This window comes from Hyperolius riggenbachi, chromosome 8 (genome assembly GCF_040937935.1).
Source record: "Hyperolius riggenbachi isolate aHypRig1 chromosome 8, aHypRig1.pri, whole genome shotgun sequence".
Classification (NCBI taxonomy): Eukaryota; Metazoa; Chordata; class Amphibia; order Anura; family Hyperoliidae; genus Hyperolius; species Hyperolius riggenbachi.
The window spans coordinates 237,624,952-237,650,897 of NC_090653.1; the positions used below are offsets into that span (position 1 = coordinate 237,624,952).

The 25,946-nt window shown below is 43.0% G+C and overlaps 1 protein-coding gene across 3 annotated transcripts in view; it reads left to right on the forward strand.

Moving 5' to 3' along the window:
* The window catches only part of EEIG1 (estrogen-induced osteoclastogenesis regulator 1), a 126,633-nt gene that overhangs the window by 75,426 nt on the left and 25,261 nt on the right, over positions 1–25,946 (forward strand). For 2 of the 3 annotated variants that reach the window (XM_068248389.1, XM_068248388.1), the window contains exons 3-8: positions 11,058–11,178; positions 14,883–14,912; positions 18,746–18,862; positions 20,451–20,497; positions 24,182–24,321; positions 25,655–25,759. In XM_068248389.1, the coding sequence (XP_068104490.1) occupies positions 11,058–11,178; positions 14,883–14,912; positions 18,746–18,862; positions 20,451–20,497; positions 24,182–24,321; positions 25,655–25,759 (560 nt within the window). Of the gene's footprint in view, positions 1–11,057; positions 11,179–12,585; positions 12,741–14,882; positions 14,913–18,745; positions 18,863–20,450; positions 20,498–24,181; positions 24,322–25,654; positions 25,760–25,946 lie in introns of those variants that run through there. The other variant, XM_068248390.1, reaches the window with a different exon arrangement.

A 25,946-nucleotide genomic window follows, 5' to 3' on the forward strand; every position in this document is an offset into this window, starting at 1 on the left:
CTGAAGCACTGCTAGTAAAAACACAGTGTACTCTGCAGAAGATATCTGTGCTATAGAAATACCAAATCAATATATTCTCTAGTCAACTCACAGGACCTTTTTAACAGTCTTCCTTACAGTTCCACTTAGAGGGCTATAGAAATGCATAATAAAATTAACAGTTGATAATTTTATTCAAATCTCTCACCAGCTGCTTCTTTGGGTTTCTGAGTGCTTAGCTCTGTATTGCGCATGCACACACACACACACCGTACGCAGCCGCTTGTCTTCATAAGTACTACGAGACCCAAGTACTTCCGTGTATTCCAAGGAAACCCGAAGGCCTCTTTGGCATTGAAATAGGAGGCTGGAACAGGGGAGGGCGCTGGTGAAACGAGGGACATAGAGAGGAATGGGAAGGCTCTTAGAGATCCAGAGCCTTCCCTCCTCTTAGGGGGGTATCTAACTTTTTTTTGTAGCAGGTTACCATTGTCTTTTAAAGCGGACCTGAACTCAGAACTTCCTCTCTGCTCTGAAAAATACGCAACAGCATAATAACCTTTGCAGAAAAACCTTTCTTTGTTACAACTGATACAAATCTTGCAATTAATATGCAGGGTAGTGGGTGTCAGGACACCTTCTGAAAAAGGACACAGGGAACAAAAACGGGGAGCCCAATGGTGCAACACGTCAATACAATCGGGTAATTGTAGGAAGTGAAAATCTACTCACAAATGTGGGTTGCGGAGGGGCAACCGACCGCAGGAATCAGGTGGAGACAATAAACCCGACTCCACTCGGGGAGGTCACCGAGGACCTGGATGCGGTCGCACTCCTTGGGTAAAAGAAAGGGGACAGGTGTCTACCGTGGTGTACACCACGCGCAGTCTGTCTCCACCCCTCAAACGGGACACATGTGGGGGTACAAGATGCACTAGACAATTGTAAAGAGGTGCCCTAATAGTAGATAAAAGCATCTAAAAATAGTTTAAAATTGACAAAAACTTGAGGTAACAAATCTTTGTAACAAAAGATTTATATATAGCACAGGCAACGCGTTTCGCGGGTCCAAGCCAGCTTCCTCAGGCCAATACAAGTGCCAAGCTAAATGGAATATTTAGCCAAGGGAGCCAAATATTAGACAGGCTAAACTTTCTAAATACCTACAGGGTGCATTACTATATGTTTTCCTTCTGTACTGTCCTAAAGTTCAGGTCCACTTTAATCATGAAATTTCATTGAAGGTAAACCTGAATTATGTAGTTTACCTTGCGGTTCCTTTGTTTTTCTAGTTCATAAGAACACTTGACAACAGACTCCAGGTAATTCCTGGTGTAAGTGTGTGTTTTGTTGTATGAGGGGGGGGGGGGGGGGTTGCTCTTCTACATTCTCCCTTTTTCCCAGCTTGGACTTTGACCTTCTCTGATCCCTGAAGAATGTAAGGAATGTGTTCTTGGGAAACTTGTTCCTGGCAGCAGGTCCAGGACTCTGCCTAGGCCACTAGGTAATATCCCAGTAGGCCGCCTCTGTGTGTATTATTATCACTGCACAGCAAGGCAGCAGATCTCCTTATCTCTCATTAATTGTGCACTACTGAGAACCTTGTGAAGTTCTTTCACTTACAATCAGGTTTATCTGTGGAGTTAACCACCCTGATAAGTACAAGGAAGTTGGGTGCATTCATAGCTAGATAAGGCTTAAAAATCAAATAATGCAAGTCCTGTACTGTAATGTATATTATCACGCAATGCTGGCTCTCTGTTGCTTCACTGTGCCCTTCAAGCTCCAGGAGGCAAAATCGATTGAAGCCAATGACCTGTGCTGCAGCGTGCTATAATAAACCCTGATTTCTGCTGCCTCTGCAACCAGGCAGAATGAAAAATATGATTTCCCTCTATGGAGAGTCACATTAGAAATGGAATGTAGAACTTCATCCCAGTGTTTGTTTCTTTAGTTTTGAGGAGCCAAAGCGGTCCACACTGGAATCCCAGCCTGAGCACACACTACAATGAACCAGAAAAACACTTTATTTTGTATTCATACAGTGCTGACATCTTCCAAAGCGCTTTAAAGCGCGTACACACGCCTGATTTATTTAAACGACGGGTCGTCAGATCCGTCAAAACCAGCCTAATCAGCCTGCCGACACTGTACACACGGAAACTGTCACTAGAACAGCCTCCCCGCGGGCAGGTCTAACGACCCGTCGTTTGAATCAGGCATACCTAAATTGATGTCCAGCGCTGCGTAATATGTTGGCACTTTATAAATACAATAAATAAATGTGTACGTGCCTTTACAACCTAGGTACTCAATGTGTGGTACGCGTACCCGAGGGGGTACTTCTGATGGTTCCGGGGGGTACTCAGGCTTGATATACTTAACCAAGAATAACAAATTTAGAGTTTTAGAAAATGATAAATCTTATTTAAACAACACCAAACTAGTATTTTCGCTAATTAAAAAACAATAGTAAATGTTTGGAAATTGTTTAGAACCAATTATAATGTTCTGCGATTAAATATATATTAGTCAAAGGGTACTTGTGATAATGTTTACTTTGCTAGGGGGTACTTGGTGAGTGCAGGGTTTGTAAAGGGGTACATACCAATACAATGTTGAGAAACACTGCTTTACAACCTAGTCTTGTCACTAACTGTCTCTCAGTGGTGCTCACAATCTAATCTCTACCATAATCTCTTGTCCATATCATTGTTTAAAGTGAACATGAACTCTTGCACAGGACAGAATGAGAACATATAGAAATGCACCCTGTATGTATTTAGAGAGTTTAGCCTGTCTAATTCACCCTCATTTGTGACTAATCACCAGTGTAGTTTGATCTTTTAGCTGTCAGCTGGCTGCCTCGGCAGAGCAGGTCATTTGTAAACACAGGATGCTATCCCTACGTCTGCTTCCATGTAAGCAGGAAGTAGACACACTGCAGATTTACTGTACGATTTGTATCAGCTGTAACAAAGAAATATTTTTCTTTAAAGGTGGTTATACTGTTGTTTATCTTTTAGAGCAGAGAGGAAGTTCTGAGTTCAGGTCAGCTTTGAAGCAGCAAAGACTGGAATTGGTGTCAAGCAGGAGGAAAGAGGACACTCATGCAGCATTTACGGATTTCAAATTCTCATTGTGATCATCTTTAAAATTTCTGGCTCTACAATTGGAAAACAATGCTGTGCACTTAGTGTGCACAGAGATATGCTTTATGAGGCATCAGTTTTCTTCCCTCCTGTGACTGACGTAGCAACAGCATAGATCTCGTGCCTGTGGAGTTTTATGAGGCTGGGCAGGTTAATTACTGAGACATAACTCGTTTGGAGGAATCTTGCAATGCGGCCTTATCAGATAGAGGAAAATATTTGGCGTGGCCGTGTTCTTTGGCAACGAGTGTGATGTAGCGCTAGTTACAAATCTCAGTACATGTCGACACACGTATGAGGTCTGGCAGGTTAACTATGAAGGGGAAGAATGGCAAACTGGGGCTCCCTAAAATTAAGGTCAAATTAACACAAAAACTGCCACTTATAATGGGTGACGCAGAAAGTGTGAACGACAGGTGCGTGGCCGCAGAGGGGGGTGGTGGAGATGGGCGGGGCCATGCATATGACCCTGTCGCCACACTGTGGCACAAAGAATATGAATACTGATTGTTGCAGCGCAGTGAAGGGGCCTATAGTTATCAGCTACATTTGGGAAGTAATGATTAACAAAAAAATTCAAAGAAGAAAAGAATGCAATACAGTCAGAGGTAGACCTAGAGGCTGATCCTCTGACTTGGCCCATTCAGAGAGCATTCATACAGGAAAAGATATCCCAGAAACATGTAGTGTATGCTGTAGCTACAGTGGTTACTGAGCCACTGCAGGATACCAGAATTTAGCCGGACTACATTGAAAGCATTACTGTGCAATGTATGGGACTTTGGGCTGGTTCACACTACAAGAGCTATTTAAGCGCTAGAGATTTGAAAAGCTCTTGCTAATGCAATGCTATGGGGGATTTTTACAAAATCGCATCGCTCCAGTGTGAACACACACATAGGATAACATTAGCAGGAGCTTTTAAAATCACCAGGTGCTTAGAAAAGCTCTTGTAGTGTGTACCAGCCCTGAAGTTGCACTTTAGCATGCAGCTATCTAATCCATAGTTGCTTTCAGTAAGTGGAAGAAGTATGTGTATTATTTTATCACCTGCTTTTTAGGTGATTGCACGCTAGCCAGACCAAACATGGTAAGGCACAAAGCCACACTATTTTTTTAAATGCTTATAAAACTATTTTAAGATCACCTCATTAGTGAGATCTGCCAGTGTTGCCCACACATGCCAGCAGATGATTATAATGGCCTTCGGCTCTTCTGCTTTGTTCTGCCATGCCCAGGCTGGGTGCCCTAGGCTCCTATCAGTCAAGCACTGCACACAGGACCTTTAATTGCCAAGCAGAACCGCAGTAGAGCTGCAAGTTCCTCAGCATGGCTCTAGTTCCACACAATGGCATAAGAGTAACCCTAGTCTGTGAAATAATAAGGCTGAAGGGCTGCTAAATGCTAGGAAACCATCTATAAACAAACAGTATTTATTCATCACTGAGGCTGAACAGTAATATGAGAAGACTGAAGCTCTGATCAGTATGATGAATGTGAATGGGGTGTCAGTGGGGAAGAGGGTACAGAGGAGCTATAATGACGACAGTTGCAGTATGCTGATTTGAGCCTTTTTGTATTTTATGGTCTATTCACACCTCTGCACTTTAATTTTTAGGAGTAGGAGCATAAATGCAAGTGTTCATCTCATCAGTTTATTTTCACTTAAAGGGACACTTAAGTCAAACAAAAAAAAATGAGTTTTACTCACCTGGGGCTTCCAATAGCCCCCTGCAGCTGTCCGGTGCCCTCGCCGTCTCCCTCCGATCCTCCTGGCCCCACCGGCAGCCACTTCCTGTTTCGGTGACAGGAGCTGACAGGCTGGGGACGCGAGTGATACTTCGCGTTCCTGGCCACAATAGCGCCATCTATGCTGCTATAGCATATATCATATACCATATAGCAGCATAGAGGGTGCTAATGTGTCTGGGAACGTGAAGAATCACTCGCGTCCCCAGCCTGTCAGCTCCTGCCACCGAAACAGGAAGTGGCTGCCGGCGGGGCCAGGAGGATTGGAGGGAGACGGCGAGGGCACCGGACAGCTGCAGGGGGCTATTGGAAGCCCCAGGTGAGTAAAACTCATTTTTTTTTTTGTTTGACTTAAGTGTCCCTTTAAGTCAGTTAGTCAAACTCTGCATTTTTTTTTTTAACTTTCTCTCTGACAATAGCGCCTGCTTTACAGGAAATCCGAGGTGAGAGGGATATGGAGGCTGACCTGTTTATTTCCTTTTAAATAATGCACATTGCCTGGCTGTCCTGCTGATCCCCTGCCTCTAATATTTTAAGCCATAGACTCTGAACAAGCATGCAGATCGGATGTCTATCTGACAAGATTAGCTGCATGCTTGTTTCAGGTGTGTGATTTAGACACTACTGACCAGAAAGATCAGCAGGAGTGCCAGGCATCTGGTATTATTTATGTGTGTCTGGATAGTGTAATGGTTAAGGGCTCTGCCTCTGACACAGGAGACCTGGTTTCAAATCTCGGTTCTGCCTGTTCAGTAAGCCTGCACCTATTCAGTAGGAGACCTTGGGCCAGTCTCCCTAACACTGCTACTGCCTATAGAGTGCGTCCTAGTGGCTGGATAAGTGTAATGGTTAAGGGCTCTGCCTCTGACACAGGCGACCTGGGTTCGAATCTCGGCTCTGCCGGTTCAGTAAGCCTGCACCTATTCAGTAGGAGACCTTGGGCCAGTCTCCCTAACACTGCTACTGCCTATAGAGCGCATCCTAGTGGCTGCAGCTCTGGCGCTTTGAGTCCGCCAGGAGAAAAGCGCGATATAAGTGTTCTGTGTTTGTTTTGTTATTTCAGCAAGGAGTTTTTTGGGCAAGTCTCCTTAACACTGCTACTGTCTACTGAGTGCGCTCTAGTGGCTGCCTCGCAAGCGCTTTGAGTCCGACAGGAGAAAGGCGCTATACAAATACTGCAATTATTATTATTATTATTTAAAAGGAAATAGATTTGGCAGTACCCAGAAGGTATTTGCACACATTGCTTCCACATTTTTAAGAGGTAACTTTTTGCTGTTGCTGCTGAGGTGAACTTTAAAAACCTCTTTAGCTTTAAGTAGGCAAAATTGTACAGTTCTTTTTCAAGGGGGGTCTGTGTGGATTCCTTTAGGCCAATTCAAGTAGGTCTGGTAGTTCTAGTCCTTCACATCGCCTGGTCTCCTCCCGTAACAGCTGTGTTGGATTTTTCTGTACAGAACATCTTTGTGCTGCTCACATTGCCAGTTGTGAAGACAAGATTAGTGCTGCACATCCCCGCTAACCACTCTTCCCTTGTTGCCTGTTGCAAAGATGTTGCTATTCCACATCCTTCATCCTTTCATGTAGTCTGATAAGGTGTGATCAGTATTATTGCACTTCTCATGATTTCTGCAGCCGATATGCAATCAGTATTAGAGATCTTAGCAGGAACTGTGTCCACTCACTATGTTGATTTGAGCTGACAGTTACATTTCCGAGTCCCCAGGCTGCACAGTGTTTATGGTTCATCCTGTCCCCAGTTGCTGCTTACATCAGATAGTTGTTATCTGTGTATCATGATCTGTGCCTTTTATACTCCCTAGTGTCTGATAACAAGAGAAACAAGCTTGCTGCAAGTTATGTTTTGGCTCCTAGCAACCTGCCAGACATAACACTGCCGTATATAATCCATATCTCTACTGTTAGTACTAATAAGGGTATTGTAAGCCCATAATAGCCGATCTTGTGTGTAAATGACAACTGTTCTGCTATTGACTGTTACCACCTGATCTGTGACTCTGGCTATGGAAATGGCTCAGGCATGTAATATTCTGTACCACAGGGGACTTCTTCTCCTTCAAAATCTGGGTTATCGCCCCAGAGAGGCTGTGGTATCTTCTGCATAAGCTCAGTACATAGAATAGAGAGCTTAGATTTACACAGATTGGTGCATTTAAAACTGAAGAGAAAGTAAAGTAGTCACCCTGTGCAGCCAGTTAGCATGCTTGTTTTATTTACAGGGGGCCTAGCGCCCTATACCTACAAAATGTGAGTACAGTAGCGCTTTGTTTTACACAGGCTGTGTCACTTGTGTAAATACATGTAAAACCATTTGTCTGCTGTAAAAAGAGGATGACAACCTTATTTGGATTTGTTGTTCTAAAGTTTTACCCAGAAGTTCTAAATCCTTCTCTATGACTTTTCTAGCCTCCATAATGGTCAGAAAACCCATCCATTCCATTAAAGTAAACTCTTGGTAACTAAACATTCCAAAGAGATCACCTGCCAGTACTAAAGATGTCACCACCTGTGATAAATTTCAAACTGTAAATCAGGGAGAGTCAGGGACAGAACACTGACTAAATCATTACTAAATTAATATTGTAAAAAAAAAAATGTGTTTAATCATTACAGTTCCTCTTTAAAGTGGGAGAAAACTGACATAACATTCAATAAAAATGTGTGTTTTCCTACTTTGTATTACCCATACAGTTCTATTTTCTTTTTGTGCACAATTTATATTGTCTGTCTACAAATACCAAATTCCCAAAGTACAGTTTATCTGCTCTGAAAGCTGCCATTGCATTTTATTGCATAGCTGCTGTATTTATACATTAAAATATATCTAGTGAGCACTTCTCAGCTCAGTACAGCTTAGTTTCAAAGTACAAAGTAATGTAAACAAAAGATAAAGAGACACCTCTTTGGATGCAGCCAGAAGCTGCCCACTGAAGCAAGAAGCTTTCCACTGAAGAATAAAGTGCTGTGTTTCACTGTTTGAATGCTGTTCTGCTACAATTTTTTAGTTGTAGTAGATTTTATGCTGTAAATAATCGTTTAGCGCAAAGAGTAAATGCTGAGATTCGTACCACTTTAACTTTTTAGATAGAGGGGATGGGTCACATACAGACACAGTTTATTTGTCATTCACCCAGCAGTGCTTGGCTAAGGAGTCTATTGAATACTCTGACATGACTGGTGACCTCCACACCTGGCAAGTCTTCAGATCTCTCCTCTCCTGTCTGTGTGTGCGCGCTGTATAGGAAACATAAGCAATAAGGCACATAGTTATTCCAGCCTAGTAAGGATGCTTTAATGTTAAGTAGTGGCTGGATAGTGTAATGGAAAGGGCTCTGCCTCTGATGTAGGAGTCCTGGGTTCAAATCCTGGCTCTTCCTATTCAGTAAGCTGCACCTATTCAGTAAGGAGTTTGTTGGGACTACTGAGTGCGCTCTAGTGGCTGCCTCGCAAGCGCTTTGAGTCCGACAGGAGAAAAGCGCTATACAAAAGGAATTAAAGTGTGGAAATTCAAATCATCCCAAATGCCCATTTATGACTGTCTTTTTAGGCTTCAGAGCCTCAGACCCTGGCACTGAGATAAGCAAACCAATCACAATGGCATCTCTGTTTCTCCAGTTCCATTGCTGGCCTATATTTAAGCTGGAATTGAAAATCACTGGAGGATTTCAGTGCAGGTTAGAGTTACGTGGAAGGGAAAAGCAATTACTGAGAAGTAGGGAGCTGGAGGCTGTGAGCGCTCCCTCCCCTATCTCCTCTCATTCAGATGGGACACATTTGTTATATCTCAGTCTTGTGCATTCAGCCGTGAAGCAGAGGAAGCTCCGCTTAGATGTGACAGTTTGAGCTGCCGTCAGCTGCAATCACACTTCACTGCATTGCTGCACCGCTGTTGCCATCCCCATCAGCTTAATTACAGGAAATTGTTCACTCAGTTCCTAGAAAAGTCCAGCTTCAAATAACTATATTAGGTCAGACGTCCTGGGGCCTGGTTTATGCATACAGCTGGAGCTAATATGGAGCAGTTGCCCAGAGCAACCATCAGGATTCAGCTCTTGGCTCAAACAAGGATTGTGATTGGTTGCTGTGGCAAGCTGTTCCATTCTATTGGCACTTTGTACATCAGCCTCTTTGTATTGTGCGCAGCTATCCTATCAGGAAAGTTTGGGAACTCTTATGTTTGCCACACACATTTCCATTGTGATATGGGAGACCTGGAAAACTTAGATCTAATTGTTTGAATTAGATCTAAGGTCTAGGTCAATGAAAAACGTGCAATCTTTTTAGATACATTTACAGTATACCTAAGTAGCTCATGGTGACTAGGAAAGTATCGGGGACTGAAAGAGACCAAGCTATAGGCTTGCTATACACCAGCGGTTCTGGATGTAAGCCTGGCTACAGGGGCATAAATAGACCATTTGCATATTCAGGAGTGACGCATCATGGCAAACCACATTTGCGCACTTAAAGTGGACCTAAACTCAGAACTTCCTATCTGCTGTAAAAGATAAGCAACAGCATAATAACCTTTAAAGAAAAACATTTAATTGTTACAACTGATACAAATCCTGCTTTTTTTGGAAGCAGACATATGCTTAACATCCTGTGTTTAAAAATTAGCTGCTCTGCCAGGCAGCCAGCTGACACAGCTGAGAGATCAAATTACAGTTGTCTAGTCACAGACGAGGGGGGATTAGAAAGGCTACATTCTCTAAATACATACGGGTTACATTTCTCTATGTTTTCCTTCTGTTCTGTGCAAGAGTTCAGGTCCACTTTAAAGCTAAATTATTGCAAATACCTTCTGTTTTAAGAAGGCAAATTACTCTTTAGATTCTTTTGTGAGCGTTTTAGATGATTGCATTAAATTGTATACATGCGTGCCCAGAAGATGCTCAAAGTTCTCTGTAATTTACCTTATCTTGTATGTAAGTTACCATTACTGCTGAGCAGTTTCTGAGAGGAAACCACACAATAAGGTGTTCAGACAGAGGTCTGGCAAGAAGTGTAACCTCCTCAGGATATTATCACAGAGCTGTGGCTTCAGCTGTTTCCTCTTGCATAGATATGACCCAGATCTGATGAGCAGCAAGGTGGACTGATCTCACAGACTCTTCATACTGCATTGCTAGTGAGAATAAGGGTGGCATACTGTGGTCATCTCTCTCTCCTCAGCCGTTTAGTCAAGCCTGAGTCTTGGTCACCTAATGGGCTTTTACATTGCCAGGATTGTGTATCAGCCACCGATGAGTCTTGTTCCTGCATTATGTGGCTGAAGTATTAGTCTGTACAATGCAATTCAAAAGCAATTTTGACCATACTCTTGGTCCGTTAATAAAACAATTAGTGTGTAACTCAATATAAAGCTACCTGAAGACGTTCAGTGGTGATTGCCTACCCAGCCCCAGTCATTTCCAGACTCCTATCTAGGGAGGGAACACAGGAAGTTCAGCTTACAGCAGATCCTCAGGTGTCACCTGAGCAGGAAGTTCCTCTAAAGGCTCATACACACATGCAACTTTTCCCACGTGGCCAATACAACGACATGACCGACCGCAGGACCAACCCATTACATGACTTTTTTCTGTGCACCAACTAATTTGCATACTGTGCATGCAAGCGAATCATGGACTGCACAATATGACCGCATTCAAAACTAGTACAAGTCATTCAAATGACTTGTACACAGGTGGCCAGCTGCGCGATATCAGCCCAAGAGTCGTGTAAATTAATCCGCCGGTTGGATTGGGCGATTTGCCTGATCAGTCGCTCGTTTAGTCGTTTGTCACGCGTTCTCAGCCCGACTATCGTCCAGCAGAGCAAGTTTAGAGGATAGTTGGGCTGAAAAGTTGCATGTGTGTAGGAGCCTTGACAGAAAGACTGGCAGCAGTAAAAACTGTACAGGGAATTCAGGCTTTCTCTATATTATACAAAACTTAAAGTTCCCATTCACATTTGTCCAATTGCTTTTACAGTTGAGAAAAATGTATTGCTATGTTTGTCTACTACAGAATATTTAGTGCAGATTTTATTGATCCGATGTTTGAATGTGCCAAGCATTATAAGTCGTGTAAGCACTTATTTTATTGTTCCCATTACAGTGTGTTTAGTCTGATCCGTGTGCCTGGCTAATAGTCTCTTTTTTTCTACCAACAGGGAGGAAGTACAGGAAAACTGTGTGCGCTGGAAAAAGAAGCTGACCTTTGTCTGTAAGATGAGTGCCAACCCTGCCACTGGCGTGCTGGACCCCTGCATCTGCAGAGTCTCTGTCCGGAAGGTGAGCAGATGACAACTGTGACCCACCAGGGGGGAGGGGGAGCGCTATTTGGTATTTGCCTGAAGACTCCATTATGTCTGCTAAGCCTTATAATCTGAGCGTGCGGCCCAAGGATTTAGCGTGATGCTGAGACCAAGTAATTGTTCACTCGGGGGTTATACAACTGAAGCGGAAAAATGATGTCATTGTCAGAGAGAGACAGAGCTACACCAGCATGGCTGGGAGATTGTGCTTCCTAAGGGATCTGCCAGTCCACGGTGCAGCCATTTTGTTCCTGCTTGTTAATATCAGTTCAGCTCATAGAGCAGTTGTATTCACCGCTACCGTTTACATTACCAATATTTTACTAGAGACTAACCCTGCCCCCATTCTCACTCAAACTTTCCTCTCCTAACACTTACCCACCACCGAATGCCTAATGTTAACCCCCCTCACTGAATGCCTAACATTAACCCCCCCCCCCTCCCCAGTGCCTAACACTACCCCCCCCCCCTTCCTAGTTCCTTACACTATCCACACCACCAAATGCCTTACACTAAACCCCCGCCTTCCCCGTGCCTTACACTAGCCCCACCACCAAATGCCTTACACCCCCCCCCCCCCTTTAGTGCCTAACACTAACACCACCCCGTACACACACATCAAATGCCTGACACTAACCCCCTTCGCCGAAGGCCCAACACTAATTTTGCTCTAGTGCCATTTACTATACACTACTCCCCACCACCACCGAATGCCTTAAAGAGACACTAAAGCGACTAAAAATATATGATATAGTGAATTGGTTGTGTACTATGAATAATTACTAGAAGATTAGCAACAAAGAAAATATTCTCATACTTTTATTTTCAGGTATATAGTGTTTTTTCTAACATTGCATCATTCTATAATATGTGCAGATTACACAACACTCAGCATTCAAAATGAGTCTTTCAGAGCAGTCTGTGAAGTAATGACCTCTCCTCTAGCAGAGGAAAAGTAAATAGTCCAGGAACAGTTGAGATAATAAAAGTCAGATAACAGCCCTCTCCAAGACTAACTTAGTCAGAGAGCTTAATGGCTTGTTTGCATAGAGATAACAACTGGAGTTTCTCAACTCTTCCTGTACTGGAAACAATTACACTGATGTATCTGATCTTAATGTTTTATTTCTTAGCTGTGTTACACATACAAATCATAATATCATCATTTTTTTTTCGCTTCAGTGTCTCTTTAAGGCTTATACACACGTGCAACTTTTCCATCCAACTTATGGCCAAACTTGGTCTGTTGGATAATAGTTGGGAGTGTGTATGCATGGAAAACGACTAGACAACAAACTGGTAATAGGCAGTTTGCCCGACCCAACTGACCGATCAACTCACATGACTGTTAGGCTGATATCGTGCAGTTGGTCACGTGTGTACAACGTAGTTTGAAATCACTATTCCCTGTACAGTAGCTGATTAGCAGCTATCCTCATCGGGTGCCCAACTCAACGCCTGGGCTTCTGATTACCTATGATTTGCATGGACTTCTATAAGACGCCTGCTGATCCCTGCACCCATATGACCTGATTCCAGGTACAACACCTTACCTGTATTTTTCTCTAAGCTCTTTATTTGAAGCATGACGCAGGCATGGAAACATTTACTCACTCTGACTGTTATCTGCTAATCTGTGTAAATAATTGCGTGCACTGTTATAAAAATATGTATAGCGACCTTCATCCGGTTTGTAAAATGGAAACTCTGGGAGTTTACAGAAGTGTTTACCTCAGCTTGGCAAAAGAAAATATTCCTCCAATTAATTTCAAAAATGTATTGACACATAACTTTATGCCTAATCAAGATAAGTTAATTAGTCTTGATGGTAATTAAGCCTTCATTTCCAGTTTCTGATAAATCCTCCCTGTCGGTTTATGATTAATGATATTACTTCAGTGACTACAGCTGTGTAACAAAAACAAACAGACAATAAAAACAAACAGTGGGGAAGGGGAGTACTCTGGTCACTCCCAGTTTCTTTTTAACTGGGTTTTTTGTGTGATCATGAAGCAGTGATTTTGATGGATTGAAAATCTTATCTGACAGCAATTTTTTTTTTTTGTACACACGATACAATTTTCTGACAGATTTAATGTCAGATTATTTCCGACAAGTCCGATTCAATTTCCGATCAATAATCCATAGAAGTGAATGGAAAATCGATCTGAAATCAGATCATCGGACCTATCGGAAATAATCGATCTGACAGTAATTCTCTCAGAGAATTGTATTTTGTGTACCTAGCATTATGCCTGGTACACACTATGCACTTTTATTGCAGATTGTTGAATAGATTATTTCTGATTTCCGGTCATTTTTCTGATTGATTTTTATAAAAGTGATTGGAAAATTGATCAGAAAAACGATCTAAAATCAGATCAGACATCTCAGAAATAATTGATTCGCATATCAATCTGATGGAAAATTGCATCATGTGTACCAGGCATTACAGCTACTCTTTGCCTGTGTAGGGGGTTATGAAAACCTGTAAGAAGCAAGTTAACTACTCATACACTAGCCCAGCTAAACCTCGCATTGTACAGTTTTATATAGACAGAAGGGTTAGAACTACTGTCCATGTTTTATCGCACAGTGTCCCAAATGGGGGAGTTCGCTATTATTTCCTGTGTTTTGTGACCTCTATGAGAGAAACCAGAAGTAAGATCCAGTTCACAGGATCGGCTTCCAAGCAGAAAAGCGTTTGGCATCGGTTCTCGGCGCTGAACCACGTGGACACCATTAGCTGTCTATATGAATTGGCCCTAAGGGAAATTTACAGGGTCACTGTCCACAGTAAATTCCTAAGTATGGAGAAATGCCAGCACATCCAAAACCAGGCTGCATGTGATTGACTTAACAGCAACATACCTCTTAAAGGCATAAATGCACCCAATTGCATCTGAAACAGGTGCTATAATTTACACTTATAAAGGATGTTAGCTTCCAAAACAGTTTGCACACAAAACAACCTGCAATAGTTCCTCCCACTGCAGTGAGGTCATCCTACTGGTAGGGACCCTAACCTCTATGCAACGTCTGTGTGACCTCGGAGCAGGCAAAGGATTTTATGTAGTAAAATCCTAACAGAGCACACTCACTCAAGAAAGTAACACTGTGAGTGTTGTCCCTGATTAGGAAATGTCCCCTTATTTTCTGTCATTAGATCAACAGGAAGGGAGTGTAGTTCTCCACGCTGTGAGCCCAGACAGCAGTAAAATCCTAGCAGCGGTTCTAACTCTTCCTTTTCCTGTGTCTGAGGATTCCATTGTAGCTGTGATGAGATGACAGAGTATTACAGCAGCACATAAGTGACTGAGGTGTATCCTGCAGCACGGTGACCGCATGTGAATTCTATTAATGGAGTATTGTGTCTGTGTGCTGCAGTCACGCAGTGATATGTGGGGTGTTATGTGTAGGAGGCTTCTCATGGTGTACTCAGCCTGGGAGACGTGGGCAGAGTGTGTATGGTGCAGGAGGGAAGCCGTGGGCTGCATTGCTCTCACATGATGCTGCTATAGGTAGGTTTCACTAGCACAACGATGGCGTGCAGATAAGTGTCCGAACTGAAGAAGCTACAGGAAACGTTAACTGTACAGATAGATGTGGGTCACAGATTGTTAATGCTGCTTGTATCATGGCCTCACAATGGAAATAATAATCTGTCTCTTCCTGTTACAGGAACTAAAGGGTGGAAAAGCGTTTTCAAAGGTAAGACTGGGGGCATAAATCAGTCAGTAGTCTCTAGTTTTTCCTACTGTTCATCCTGACTGGACACAAACACTGATTACTGTTTTTAACACGCTAGAGCAGTGCGCGTATTGTTGTACCGTGTAGCAGCCCATCCTCACATAGTAATATTGCTGTTTACACTGCTTCAGTAATTAAAGTGTAACTGAAGGGGAAAAAAGTGCTCCTATGAGGAACTCACATGGAGAAAGGGAAGCCTCTGGATCCTAAAGACGCTTTCCCCATCCTCCGCCGCAGACCCGTTCCAGCACTAGGACCCTCTGAAGAGAGCTTGTTGACAGCTCACGCATGCGCACTGGCACAGACCTGCTTGGCTTTCTTTGGAAAAAGCTGAGCCAGATCGAGCCGTACTACTGCACAAGCATGAGCCGTCTGCACAGTAGCATGGACCCAATCAGGCTCGGCTTCTCCAGCCAGAGCAAGATGATGCTACTGCACAGGGAGGTCACTCTTCAGGTGTCCCAGCGCTGGATCCTGCTAGCTGAGGAGGATGGGGGAGCCTCTTTAGGATCCAGAGGCTTCCCCCTTCCGAGGCAAGTATCTACATTAAAGTGGACCTGAACTCTTGCACAGGACGCCCCTGTGTCACATGACTGCCTATGGCAGATAAGCCCATTTGTAAACAAAATGTCTGCTTCCATGAATCAGGAAGTAGAAACTATGCAAATTTTAGGATTTGTATCAGCTGTAACAAATACTTTTTTGGGTTAAAGGTTATTATGCTGTTGTGTATCTTTGAGCATAGAGGAGTTCTGAGTTCAGGTCCGCTTTAAGCCTATGCTCTTGTAACTAGAAGAATTTGGAAACTACCATACATTTCTTCCTTCCCTGATATTGTGACACCACAATGATTCTGCAAGCATGTTTGTTGCAGGGGTGTCACAAAAACTAGTTAAGCTGTAGGAGCTATTTTTTTCATATAAAAATATGATTTTAGTTTTTGTTGCAATTTTAAAAAAAAGTCTTTGCATTGAGCACTGTTACCATGGTTGCAAAAAAGAGCAATTTGAACTTCCTGTTAGTTTTGCAAATTCTTATCTGGCTGCAGATTGAAAAGGAAATATTATTTTCAATAACATAAAATTAGAAAGTCTTGCACAGCAGCGATCTTCATTCATGGCAGTTGTGATTGCAATTTACCTTGAATGTTTCATTATGATGCCACATTTTTAGTGAATATAACAAAGCGTAGTACTGGGCAAAACATAGATAATGCAATGTTTGTACATAATGTGTGTATAATTTGTGTGTGTGTGTGACTGGTTCTCTTGAACAGATATTGTGTATAGAAATACAGGCAGCTCAGGATGCTGTATGTTTACATTGATTCGTAACTGGCTAGTTAGTCACAGATTTCAAAGTAAGGTAGTCAGTGTTTTGGAAATAGTAACATGCACAATGTTTACCGGATCACTAGGAAGAATAGCAGCAGATTCTTTGTTTACGTCACATGACACATAGCCCAGACATCAGTCAAGCAATGTCACACTGTCATCGGGGCGGACGGGGAAAACAGCATGGTCAGCACACTAAGGAGGAAGCTGAATGGAAGACGCTATGGGCTGAGCATCCTTCCACTTCAGGCCCCTTCCTATGTGGGTTTCCTGACACTATGAGGGGATATAGAGACCCCCTGCCAACAACACCATGTGACGCAAACTGCAGGTCCTGGGAAACAAGAGGCCAGGTGCTCACAAACACTGCTAGAAAATGTGTATTTCTTCCTTTTCCACCAGAGATGCGTGACTGACGGCACTGAATAGAACGGGCGTAAACCGTGTCTAACCTTCTTCCCACAATGCCTGAATGGGAGTAGCACTATAATATTTGTTATTGTTGAGTACTTGTATAGTGGTGATATCTTCTGTAGTACATAATACTTAGGGCCCGTTACCACTAGAGCGATGCATGCAGATTCGCATAGACAATACAAGTGGATGGGCTTGTTTCCACTTGTCAGGATTTCTTAGCGTTTTCTGTGCAAAAAAAAACCTGCACGGTAAACCCCGCAGAATTCGCATACCGCATACCACTATGCGATTCGCATACAATGTATTTTATAGGAAATTTGCAAGTGTTTTCATATGCAAATTTTACCGCAAATTCGCGGGCGTTTTCGCATAAAATCAATGTAAAAGCACACAGGCACTGACATGGTTAAATTCGCATACTTACTAACATATGCGAATTTGCAGTAAAATTTGCATACGCATGCAAATTCGTTTTGCGTTTTCCGCGACTAATTCGCACCGCACAAGTGGAAACGGGCCCTTAGTCACAGTCCTACAGACGAGCTCACAATTGGCCCACAACAGATTGCTAAGCAACAGGCAATAAATGAGCACTTACTTACACACGCATCTCACTTGTGCGCAGTACATTATACACTATACATTTCTTAAAGGACCACTACTGCAAAAATTGTAAAATTTAAAATACATGTAAACACAAGCAGATAAGAAGTACATTTCATCCAGAGTAAAATGAGCCATAAATTACTTTTCTCCTATGTTGCCGCCACTTACAGTAGGTAGTACAAATCTGGCAGAACCTGACCGGTTTTGGACTAGCCCAACTCCTCACGGGAGATTCTCAGGGTTTTGTTTAGTTTCAAAAGCACTTAGTGAATGTCAGTTTCTCTGTCTAACTGCCAAAACAGTGTGCAGCGTGCAGGGAGGCTGGCCAGCATCTTTGTAGAAATCCTTTTCAGGGAGTGTCTTAGAAGGAATAAAAGCCTTGCTGAGAATCCCCCATGAAGAGATGGACTAGTCCAAAACCTGTCGGTTCTGTCAGATTTCTACTACCTACTGTAAGTGACAGCAACACAGGAGAAAAGTCATTCATGGCTAATTTTTTCTCTGGAAGAAACATACTTTTTATTTGTATATGTTTACATGTATTTTACATTTTACAATTTTTCGCGATAGTGGTCCGTTAACTATAGCTAAACAACATGTCTGTACAATGCTCAATCCCTGAACTGCTGTCCTGATGACTGATTAAAAATTATTAATGGTGATATGGTGGCTGGATAGTGTAATGGTTAAGGGCTCTGCCTCTGACACAGGAGACCTGGGTTCAAATCTCGGCTCTGCCTGCTCAGTAAGCCTGCACCTATTCAGTAGGAGACCTTGGGCAAGACTTCCTAACACTGCTACTGCCTATAGAGCGCGTCCTAGTGACTGCAGCTCTGGCGCTTTGAGTCCGCCAGGAGAAAAGCGCGATATAAATGTTCTGTGTCTGTGATAGATTGAGCATGTGGACGATGTTTCAGGGCCGTTTTAAAGCTCACCTGAACTGAGAGGGATATAGAGGCGGCCATATTTATTTCCTTTTAAACTAAACCAATTGCCGGCCTTCCTGATAATCCTTTGGCTGCAGTAGTGTCTGAATCACACACCTGAAACAAGAATGCAGCTTATCCAGTCAGACTTAAGTCACAGCTTCTGATTTGCTGCATGCTTTTTCAGGGTCTATAGCGAAAAGTATCAGAGGCAGATGATCAGCAGGGCAGCCAGACAACTTGTATTGTTTAAAAAGAAATAAATATGGCATATCTTTCTCACTTCAGGTGTCCTTTAAGGGGCAACCAATTAGTCATCCAAGCAATTAGTAATCAGTAATAATTAAACACGGTGGCAGTATGTTAGTATGCTTGGGTAACACATTATTTTCCTGTAACTAGAGTGGGCAGATATAGAAGATTGCTTTGTAATCATTCTCCCATCATTCTTCACTGTGAGCCTTGCTCTTGTATGAGTCTCTCCTTGTAATCAGTGTTGTTTTGTTTCCAGCTGGGCTTTGCTGACCTGAACCTGGCCGAGTTTGCGGGTTCTGGATCCACAGTACGCTGCTGCCTTCTGGAAGGCTACGACACTCGAAATACCAGACAGGACAACTCTATTTTAAAGGTATCATTAGTCATCTCTATGTTGTGCTTTTCCAGATTGCATCACACCCTCCAGCCATTCCAGACCTTCTCATCTCTTTGTCCTTCAGGATCTCTCTTTTTTTTTTACCTAAGCCTATCTGAAAACAGCACCAATAGTCCCACACCAGGCTTCATTTAATAGCAAAATCTGAGTATGAGCGGACATTTAATAAAGTCTCTGCAATTTACTACCGGTATATCCAGTTCAGTCTTCTGACCATTCAGCCACACAGGTCTGGGGCCACTAAATAACATGCAGTTTACTGTATCCAGTTCAGTCCTAATAACCTGCACAGCAGAATGCTGGTCATGTACGTATCTCACCTGTATAGAGGAGAGTTGTTGTTGAGAAGACAGACAGGCTTATGGGTAGAGTTTTGTCACCTGATCATTTTTGGTCGCAGTCTACTTTTTATACAAGCGTCTGCCAAACTAACAATCTGCTGAGTAGCTAATAATGTACAGTAAGTGAAGTCAGCCAGGGGAAGGCTGCCAGACACAGAACCAAGCAAGCATGGGAGATGCTGGCGAGCGGTCCCCTGAATTGATCACCAAAGTTTGTTTTAACTACAAAATTGTACAGTGTCACGTGTGTATGATTTATGCTGGGAATAAACCATAAGATTTTTTTGAGCAGATAGATGGTTCGATAGATAATTTCCAACATGTCCAATCTGATTTTCGATCGTTTTTCTGATCTATTTCTCATAGAAGTGAATGGAAATCGATCAGAAAAACGTTTGGAAAATCGATCAGACAGTAAATCTGCGGAAAAATCTTATAGTGTATTCCCAGCATTAAGCACAGGATTGTTGTAAGAAGTGGTTGTTAGTATGTATTTGCACTAGTTCTGGATTTCTCAGAAGGAGGTTTGTATTTGTGAACATTCTGATTGCCATGTGTGGGACCATTATGGAGAACCCACCCTCACTTCCTGTCTTGTAAGAGGAGCTTCCTGTTTCTGTACTCTGTAATAGAAAGCCACTGGCCTTGTCACTAGCAGAGATCACACCGATGAGGGTTCTCCCTTCTGATCCAATGTCTCTTCAATCTCAGGAATGATTCTGTCATGCTGAAATCTAATAGCCTGTTATTACATGTAATTGTTTTAATTAGATCCTGGCATTGTGTGACAAATACTGCTGACATCTTCTATGGTATGTCCTCTACCAAAGTACATCTTGTACAGCCAGAATTTCCCTCATCACATTCCTTCTCTAGATGTGCTTTGTTTATATAGACCCCTCTAGCCATCAGCAAACCCTGAGCTGGCTAGATCCCCCAAGTAGATTGAGTGAAAGAGCTCCCCACAAGGCTGGGAGAGGTAAACAAGATCACTTCCACCCAGCTGATCTAAAAGAGTTTTGGGAAAGGGTACACAGAATTTTAGTGTCTGCAAAATCTGCTCAGGCATTATTTATTTATGCACCTACAGTATATGCCCACGGCAGGTATGGGAGCAGAGTTTCCCTTTACTTTTTACATTACCCTGACTTGTTTGATGGCTTTTACTAATACCATTGTAACCACAGATCATCATTTAGTAATTATTCCTGTTTCCTTCATAGGTAACTATTGGAATGTCTCTTCTGTCTGGAGACCCCTGCTTCAAAACGTGAGTGCTGGTGTTATTTGCGTTTCTGTGGTAAAGAGCCACAAAAACATGAAAATCAGAGTAACCTATTAACCTTTCAGTGTAGTTTGCCTTCTTAAAATAGAAGGTATTTGCAATAATCCAGCTTTAAGTGAGCGACTGTGGTCTCCCACAATGCATCACTACTAAATTTTCATATTCGGTAGTGATGCATTGTGGGAGACCACAGTCGCTCACTTAAAGTGGACCTGAACTCTTGCACAGAACAGAGGAAAACCGAGAGAAATGCACCTCATCTGTGACTAATCACAAGTTGTAATTTGATCTCTTCCGCTGTTTCAGCTCCTGCCACGGCAAATAGCTAATTGGTTAACACAGGATGTTAACAATATGTCTGCTTCCATTAAAGCAGGAAGTAGGCACTGCAGATTTATTGCAGGATTTGTAACAGCTGTAACAAAGAAATGTTTTCCATTATGGTTATTATGCTGTTTCATATGTTTTAGAGCAGAGAGGAAGTTCTGAGTTCAGGTCCGCTTTATTAAAGAAAACCTGAACTGAAAATTAAAACTCAAAATAAGTATACACAAGTCATACTTACCTTCCATGTAGTCTACTCCTCAGTGTCTTTCTCCTCTCCCGCGTCCTGTTTGTTCACTGTGATCAAGGGAATTTTCCATCCTCCATTTTGAAAATGGCCATTACCCATAACAGCTTTCTGGTCAGCACACAGTTAAACTGTAACATTGCCCATTTGAGCCATAGGGAAACATGGACATCACCTGGCATGTCAGTTTTCCTCCCAGCTATAACTGACAGCAACTGATATTTTACTGACAGCAACTGATATATTTCAGATCTGACAAAATGTTGTCAGAACTGGAAGGGATAATTGTCAGAAGAAAATGGTGAGCTCCTGAGAGGAACTGATGGCAAGGTAACTATGTAATGTTCATTTGAAGTTACCTCATGTGTTTATTTTAAATATTTTTTACTCAGTACAGGTTCTCTTTAAAGCTGAATGATTGCAAATACTTTCTGTTTTAAGAAGGCAGACTACACTGAGCAATGCTTTTTAGTAGGAGGGCTTTTCGGTCTCTCTTAGTCTCCTATATTTTCCTGGTGGTTTTGGGTCACTCAGGGTATCCTATCATTAACCTATTAGAATTGATTGTTCACTGACCTGTTCATAGTAATTGCAAGCCCGACTGTTAGTGTGCTCAGTGTACTACAGCTCTGCTGTCTTCCCATATCAGCTGCATAGTAGGGTGAGGTTGTCGCATCAGATGAAATATAAGGTGTTATATGGATCATATACTTGTGTGGTTAAAATGGGTCTCTGATAAATGTTATTTATTTAGTATTTATAGCAGTGACATCTTCCGCAGCACTTTTCAGCACATACCGTATTTCGCGCCGTATAAGACGCTCCGGAATATAAGACGCACCCAGATTTAGAGGGCAAAAACCAGGGAAAAAATATAAACTAAACCTGGTGCGTCCATATTTCAGGAACGTCTTGTACATTACCTCCCCCAAATGGTGCTCTCCTGTGTCCCCCTGTCTCCCCCAGGTGTCCCTCTGTCACCCCCAGGTGTCAGTGCTGTACCCCCAGGTGTCCTCCTGTCACCCTCAGGTGTCCTGCTTTCTCCCCATGTGTCTAAGTGTCCACCTCTAAGTGTCAGCCTGTCACCCCCAGGTGCCAGCCTGTTACCCCCAGGTGCCAGCCTGCCTCCCCCAGGTGCCAGCCTGTCAGCCCTATGTGTTGTCCTCCACTCTGTGTGTCGTCCCCGTCGCGCCCGCACGCTTGCTTGTTTGTCTGTCTATTTATCGCCCGCCCGCCCGCCTGCTTGTCTATCACCCTCCTGTGTCAACGCCCCCCCCAAACCCCCACACCCCTCCCCGGTGTGAAAAGCGGCAGAAGCTTACCGCCTCCATTTTGCCCGCGGCGATTGAAGACATCCGGCTCCTGTGTGCGGCTTCCTCTAGTGCCGGCTCGTAATGACGCGTAATTGATGATGCGTCATTACAAGCCGGCACTACAGGAAGCCGCACACAGGAGCCGGATGTCTTCAATTGCCACGGGCAAGATGGCGACACAGGAGGGGGGATAGACAAGCGGGGGCAAGGGGGAACGCAGCCACAGCAGACACACAGGCGACGGCAGGTCGGTGGTTCGTATCGGCAGGCGTCCATAAGTCGGGAATTCCCTGCCTTTTCCGTATAAGACGCAGGGACTTTTTCTCCCCATTTTTTGGGGAGAAAAAGTGAGTCTTATACGACGGAAAATACGGTAGCCATGTCACTAACTGTCCCTCGGGGGGGCTCACTATCTACTCCCAACCATAGTCTTATGTCCATCATAACCTAAGGCCAATTTTAAGGAAGCCAATAACTTATCTGTATTGTTTTGTGAAGTTGAAGGAAACGGTAGTGCCTGGAGGAAATCCACACAAACATGGGGAGAACATACAAACTCCATGTAGATAGTGCCCTAGCCCATATTTGAACCAAGGACCCAAGCTAGATTACCTATGGCAATGGTGTTGTTTTAAAGAGACACTGAAGGGAAAAAAATATGATATAATGATTTGTATGTGTAGTACAGCTAAGAAATAAAACATTAGCAGCAGCGATATGAGTCTAATATTGTTTCCAGTACAGGAAGAGTTAAGAAACTCCTTAAAAACAAGAAGAGAATCGAGAGCCCAATATGGTGCAGTATTGTCAGGTAAAATGAAGAGTTCAATACAATTTTATGTGTATATCCTCACAAACACGGGTTACCCATAGGCAACCACTTTAAATGCAGGTGGGGAGCATTAGGACCTGACCCCACTCAGGTTAAGAAGTCGCTCTCTGTAGATAGTAGATGGGGATACACCCCTCCACCCAGGGTGGACTAGAAGATCAGCAAAAGCTCGGTATACAGAGGCGCCAGTGTGGAGTAAAACGTTTTCAAAACTGTTTAAAAGCAGAGGGGGATGTTAGGGTGGACTTACCTCCCTCTTACAAAAAAGAAAATTCACTCGAGTCTCGATAAAACAGAATCGACAAATAATTTATTCAACTGCACAAATGCAACGCGTTTCGCGGGCGTGACCCCGCCTCCTCAGGCAAAAATGGAGCACAACTCAGTGGGTCAAGCAGTAGGTTTGAGCGCCTCTGTCTGTCTGTTAAGAAACTCCAGTTGTTCTCTATACAAAAGAGTCATTGAGCTCCACGACTTTCAAAGTCACAGAGAGCTCTGTCTTCTGAAGCTTGTTATTTTAAGTACCAGTCACTGTATTTTCTTTTTCTCCCCAGAGGACAGGTCAATAGTTCACAAGACTGCTCTGTAAAATAATTTAGAATGCTGAGTAGTGTGTAAACTGCAAATATTAGAGAATTATGCAATGTTATAAAAAAACACTATATAACTGAAAAGAAAAATATGCAAATATTTTCTTTGCTACTAATGTAGTAATTATCAGTACTACACAACCAATTCATTATATCATCATTTTTTTCTTGCTTCAGTGTCTCTTTAAGCAGCAAGCACATTCCTCATATACTTTACAGCATCCTTTGTTTGCCAGTCTACAATCTTGACTAAATTCAGTGTCTGTTTATCTTTATTGTGAAAAGTAATGCAGCATTTATGAGAAAATCAGTTTCTGAGATACAGCATATGACTTGTATGTTTTATTCATTTATTTTTTTTAGGCCACCATCCACAGCAAAGTCGGTTTCCGCTCCTGGACAAGACTCCTCTTTGCAGATGACCTGTAAGGGGGAGGGGACAGTGCGTTCTGCAAGCGGCACCATGCGCCAAAACAAGAGCCGGCAAGCATTGCTCAGCTCAGGTACAACGCCACAGCTGATGTGTCACCACTGTATATTCAGCTTACAGGACATTTTAGGTGCATTAGAAATATTGGAAGAATGATAGGTCGCCAATAGAAGCCAATACAATTCCAGAGGTCAGTATTATTGGCTCATTGGAGATGAGACCGAACATTCAATTGGTCGATGTGCCCAACCAATCTGATTTACTCATCATCTAGTTGTTATAAACCAATCATTCTATATCATCCCGTTGTGCAATGATCAGTCTTTAGAAGGACAACCTCAATTGTATCATTTTTACTTTAAAGTGAATCCGAGGGGAGAGTGATATAGAGGCTGCCATATTTATTTCCTTTTAAACAATACCAGTTGCCTGGCAGCCCTGTTGATGTATTTGGCTGCGGTAGTGTCTGAATTACACCAGAAACAAGCATGCAGCTCATCTTGTCAGATCTGAAAATATTTTCAGAAACACCTGAGCTTCTGCATATGCTTGTTCAGGGTTTATAGCTGAAAGTATTTGAGGCAGAGGATCAGCAGGACAGCCAGGCAACTGGTATTGCTTTTGTTTGCGATTGTGATTTGTTAAACATTTTCTAAGCGATTTTTGTTTTCGTTTGAAGGAATGGGATTTTTTGTTCCCTGCATTCCCTTAATTACGATTGCTACATAAATTCTACATGCAGCATTTCATACAAATCACAAGCGCTGTAGGGGAATCACCCTCTTAAGGTGCGTACACACGCCATACTGTTGCGAACGACGGGTCGGTCAGACCCTTCCGCTGGGCAGATGTTCTGCTGACAGTAGCACGTGTGTACATGCTGTCGGCAGACTGATAAGACTGTTTCTGGCAGATCCGCTCAGCGGGAGGGTCTGACGGGCCCGTCGTTCGCTACAGTATGGCGTGTGTACGCACCTTTAGGGTTCCAGTCCTAACGCTCTGCCGACAGCCAGCAATTGACGGCGATAATCAAGCACGCAGGGAGCACTGCAAGTGGGTCCCGGGCCCTTAATGTTTGGAAGAGGAGAGTAGTGTATTTTGCAACTGTGGAGTCTTGCTTTAATTGCTAAAGTCACTGGAGAGCAACCACAACACCAGACATAGGGGCGGCCCCTATTGCCCTATTATATTTCCAGGTTAGCAGGCATCTTAGAAAAACATGCACATGGCTACATGGGAAAAACGTTTTCAAAGAATGTAGATTTACAAGTGGCATTGAAAGCTCTGATCTGCATTGTTTCCCATGGGAACTGATAGCGGTGGGTTAGCTGAACAGCTGCACTGTTACTGCCAGGCTAAATTCTTCCCAATCCTCAGCTGAGCCTCTTACTATTTCTTCCTTCCAGGGGTCTTCGAGGAAGCTGATCAGAATCTCTCCAGCCCTGAAGAAACGTCTCATTCAGGCCACTCGCGGAACTCCAGCCAGGCCAGCCAGCAGTCCAAAGTGTCAGGTAACTATCTCCACATCATAAACCGCTGTGAATCTGTGGTGGCCTTGGGCTTTGTCTTTACGCTAATTGAAAAAGTATTTAAGGTTCAAGTCCAGGTAAAAACCAACCTTCAAACATGATGTTGATGTTCAGTTGATGATCATAATAATCCTCACATTTGTAGATCGCTTTTCTCCCGTCAGACTCA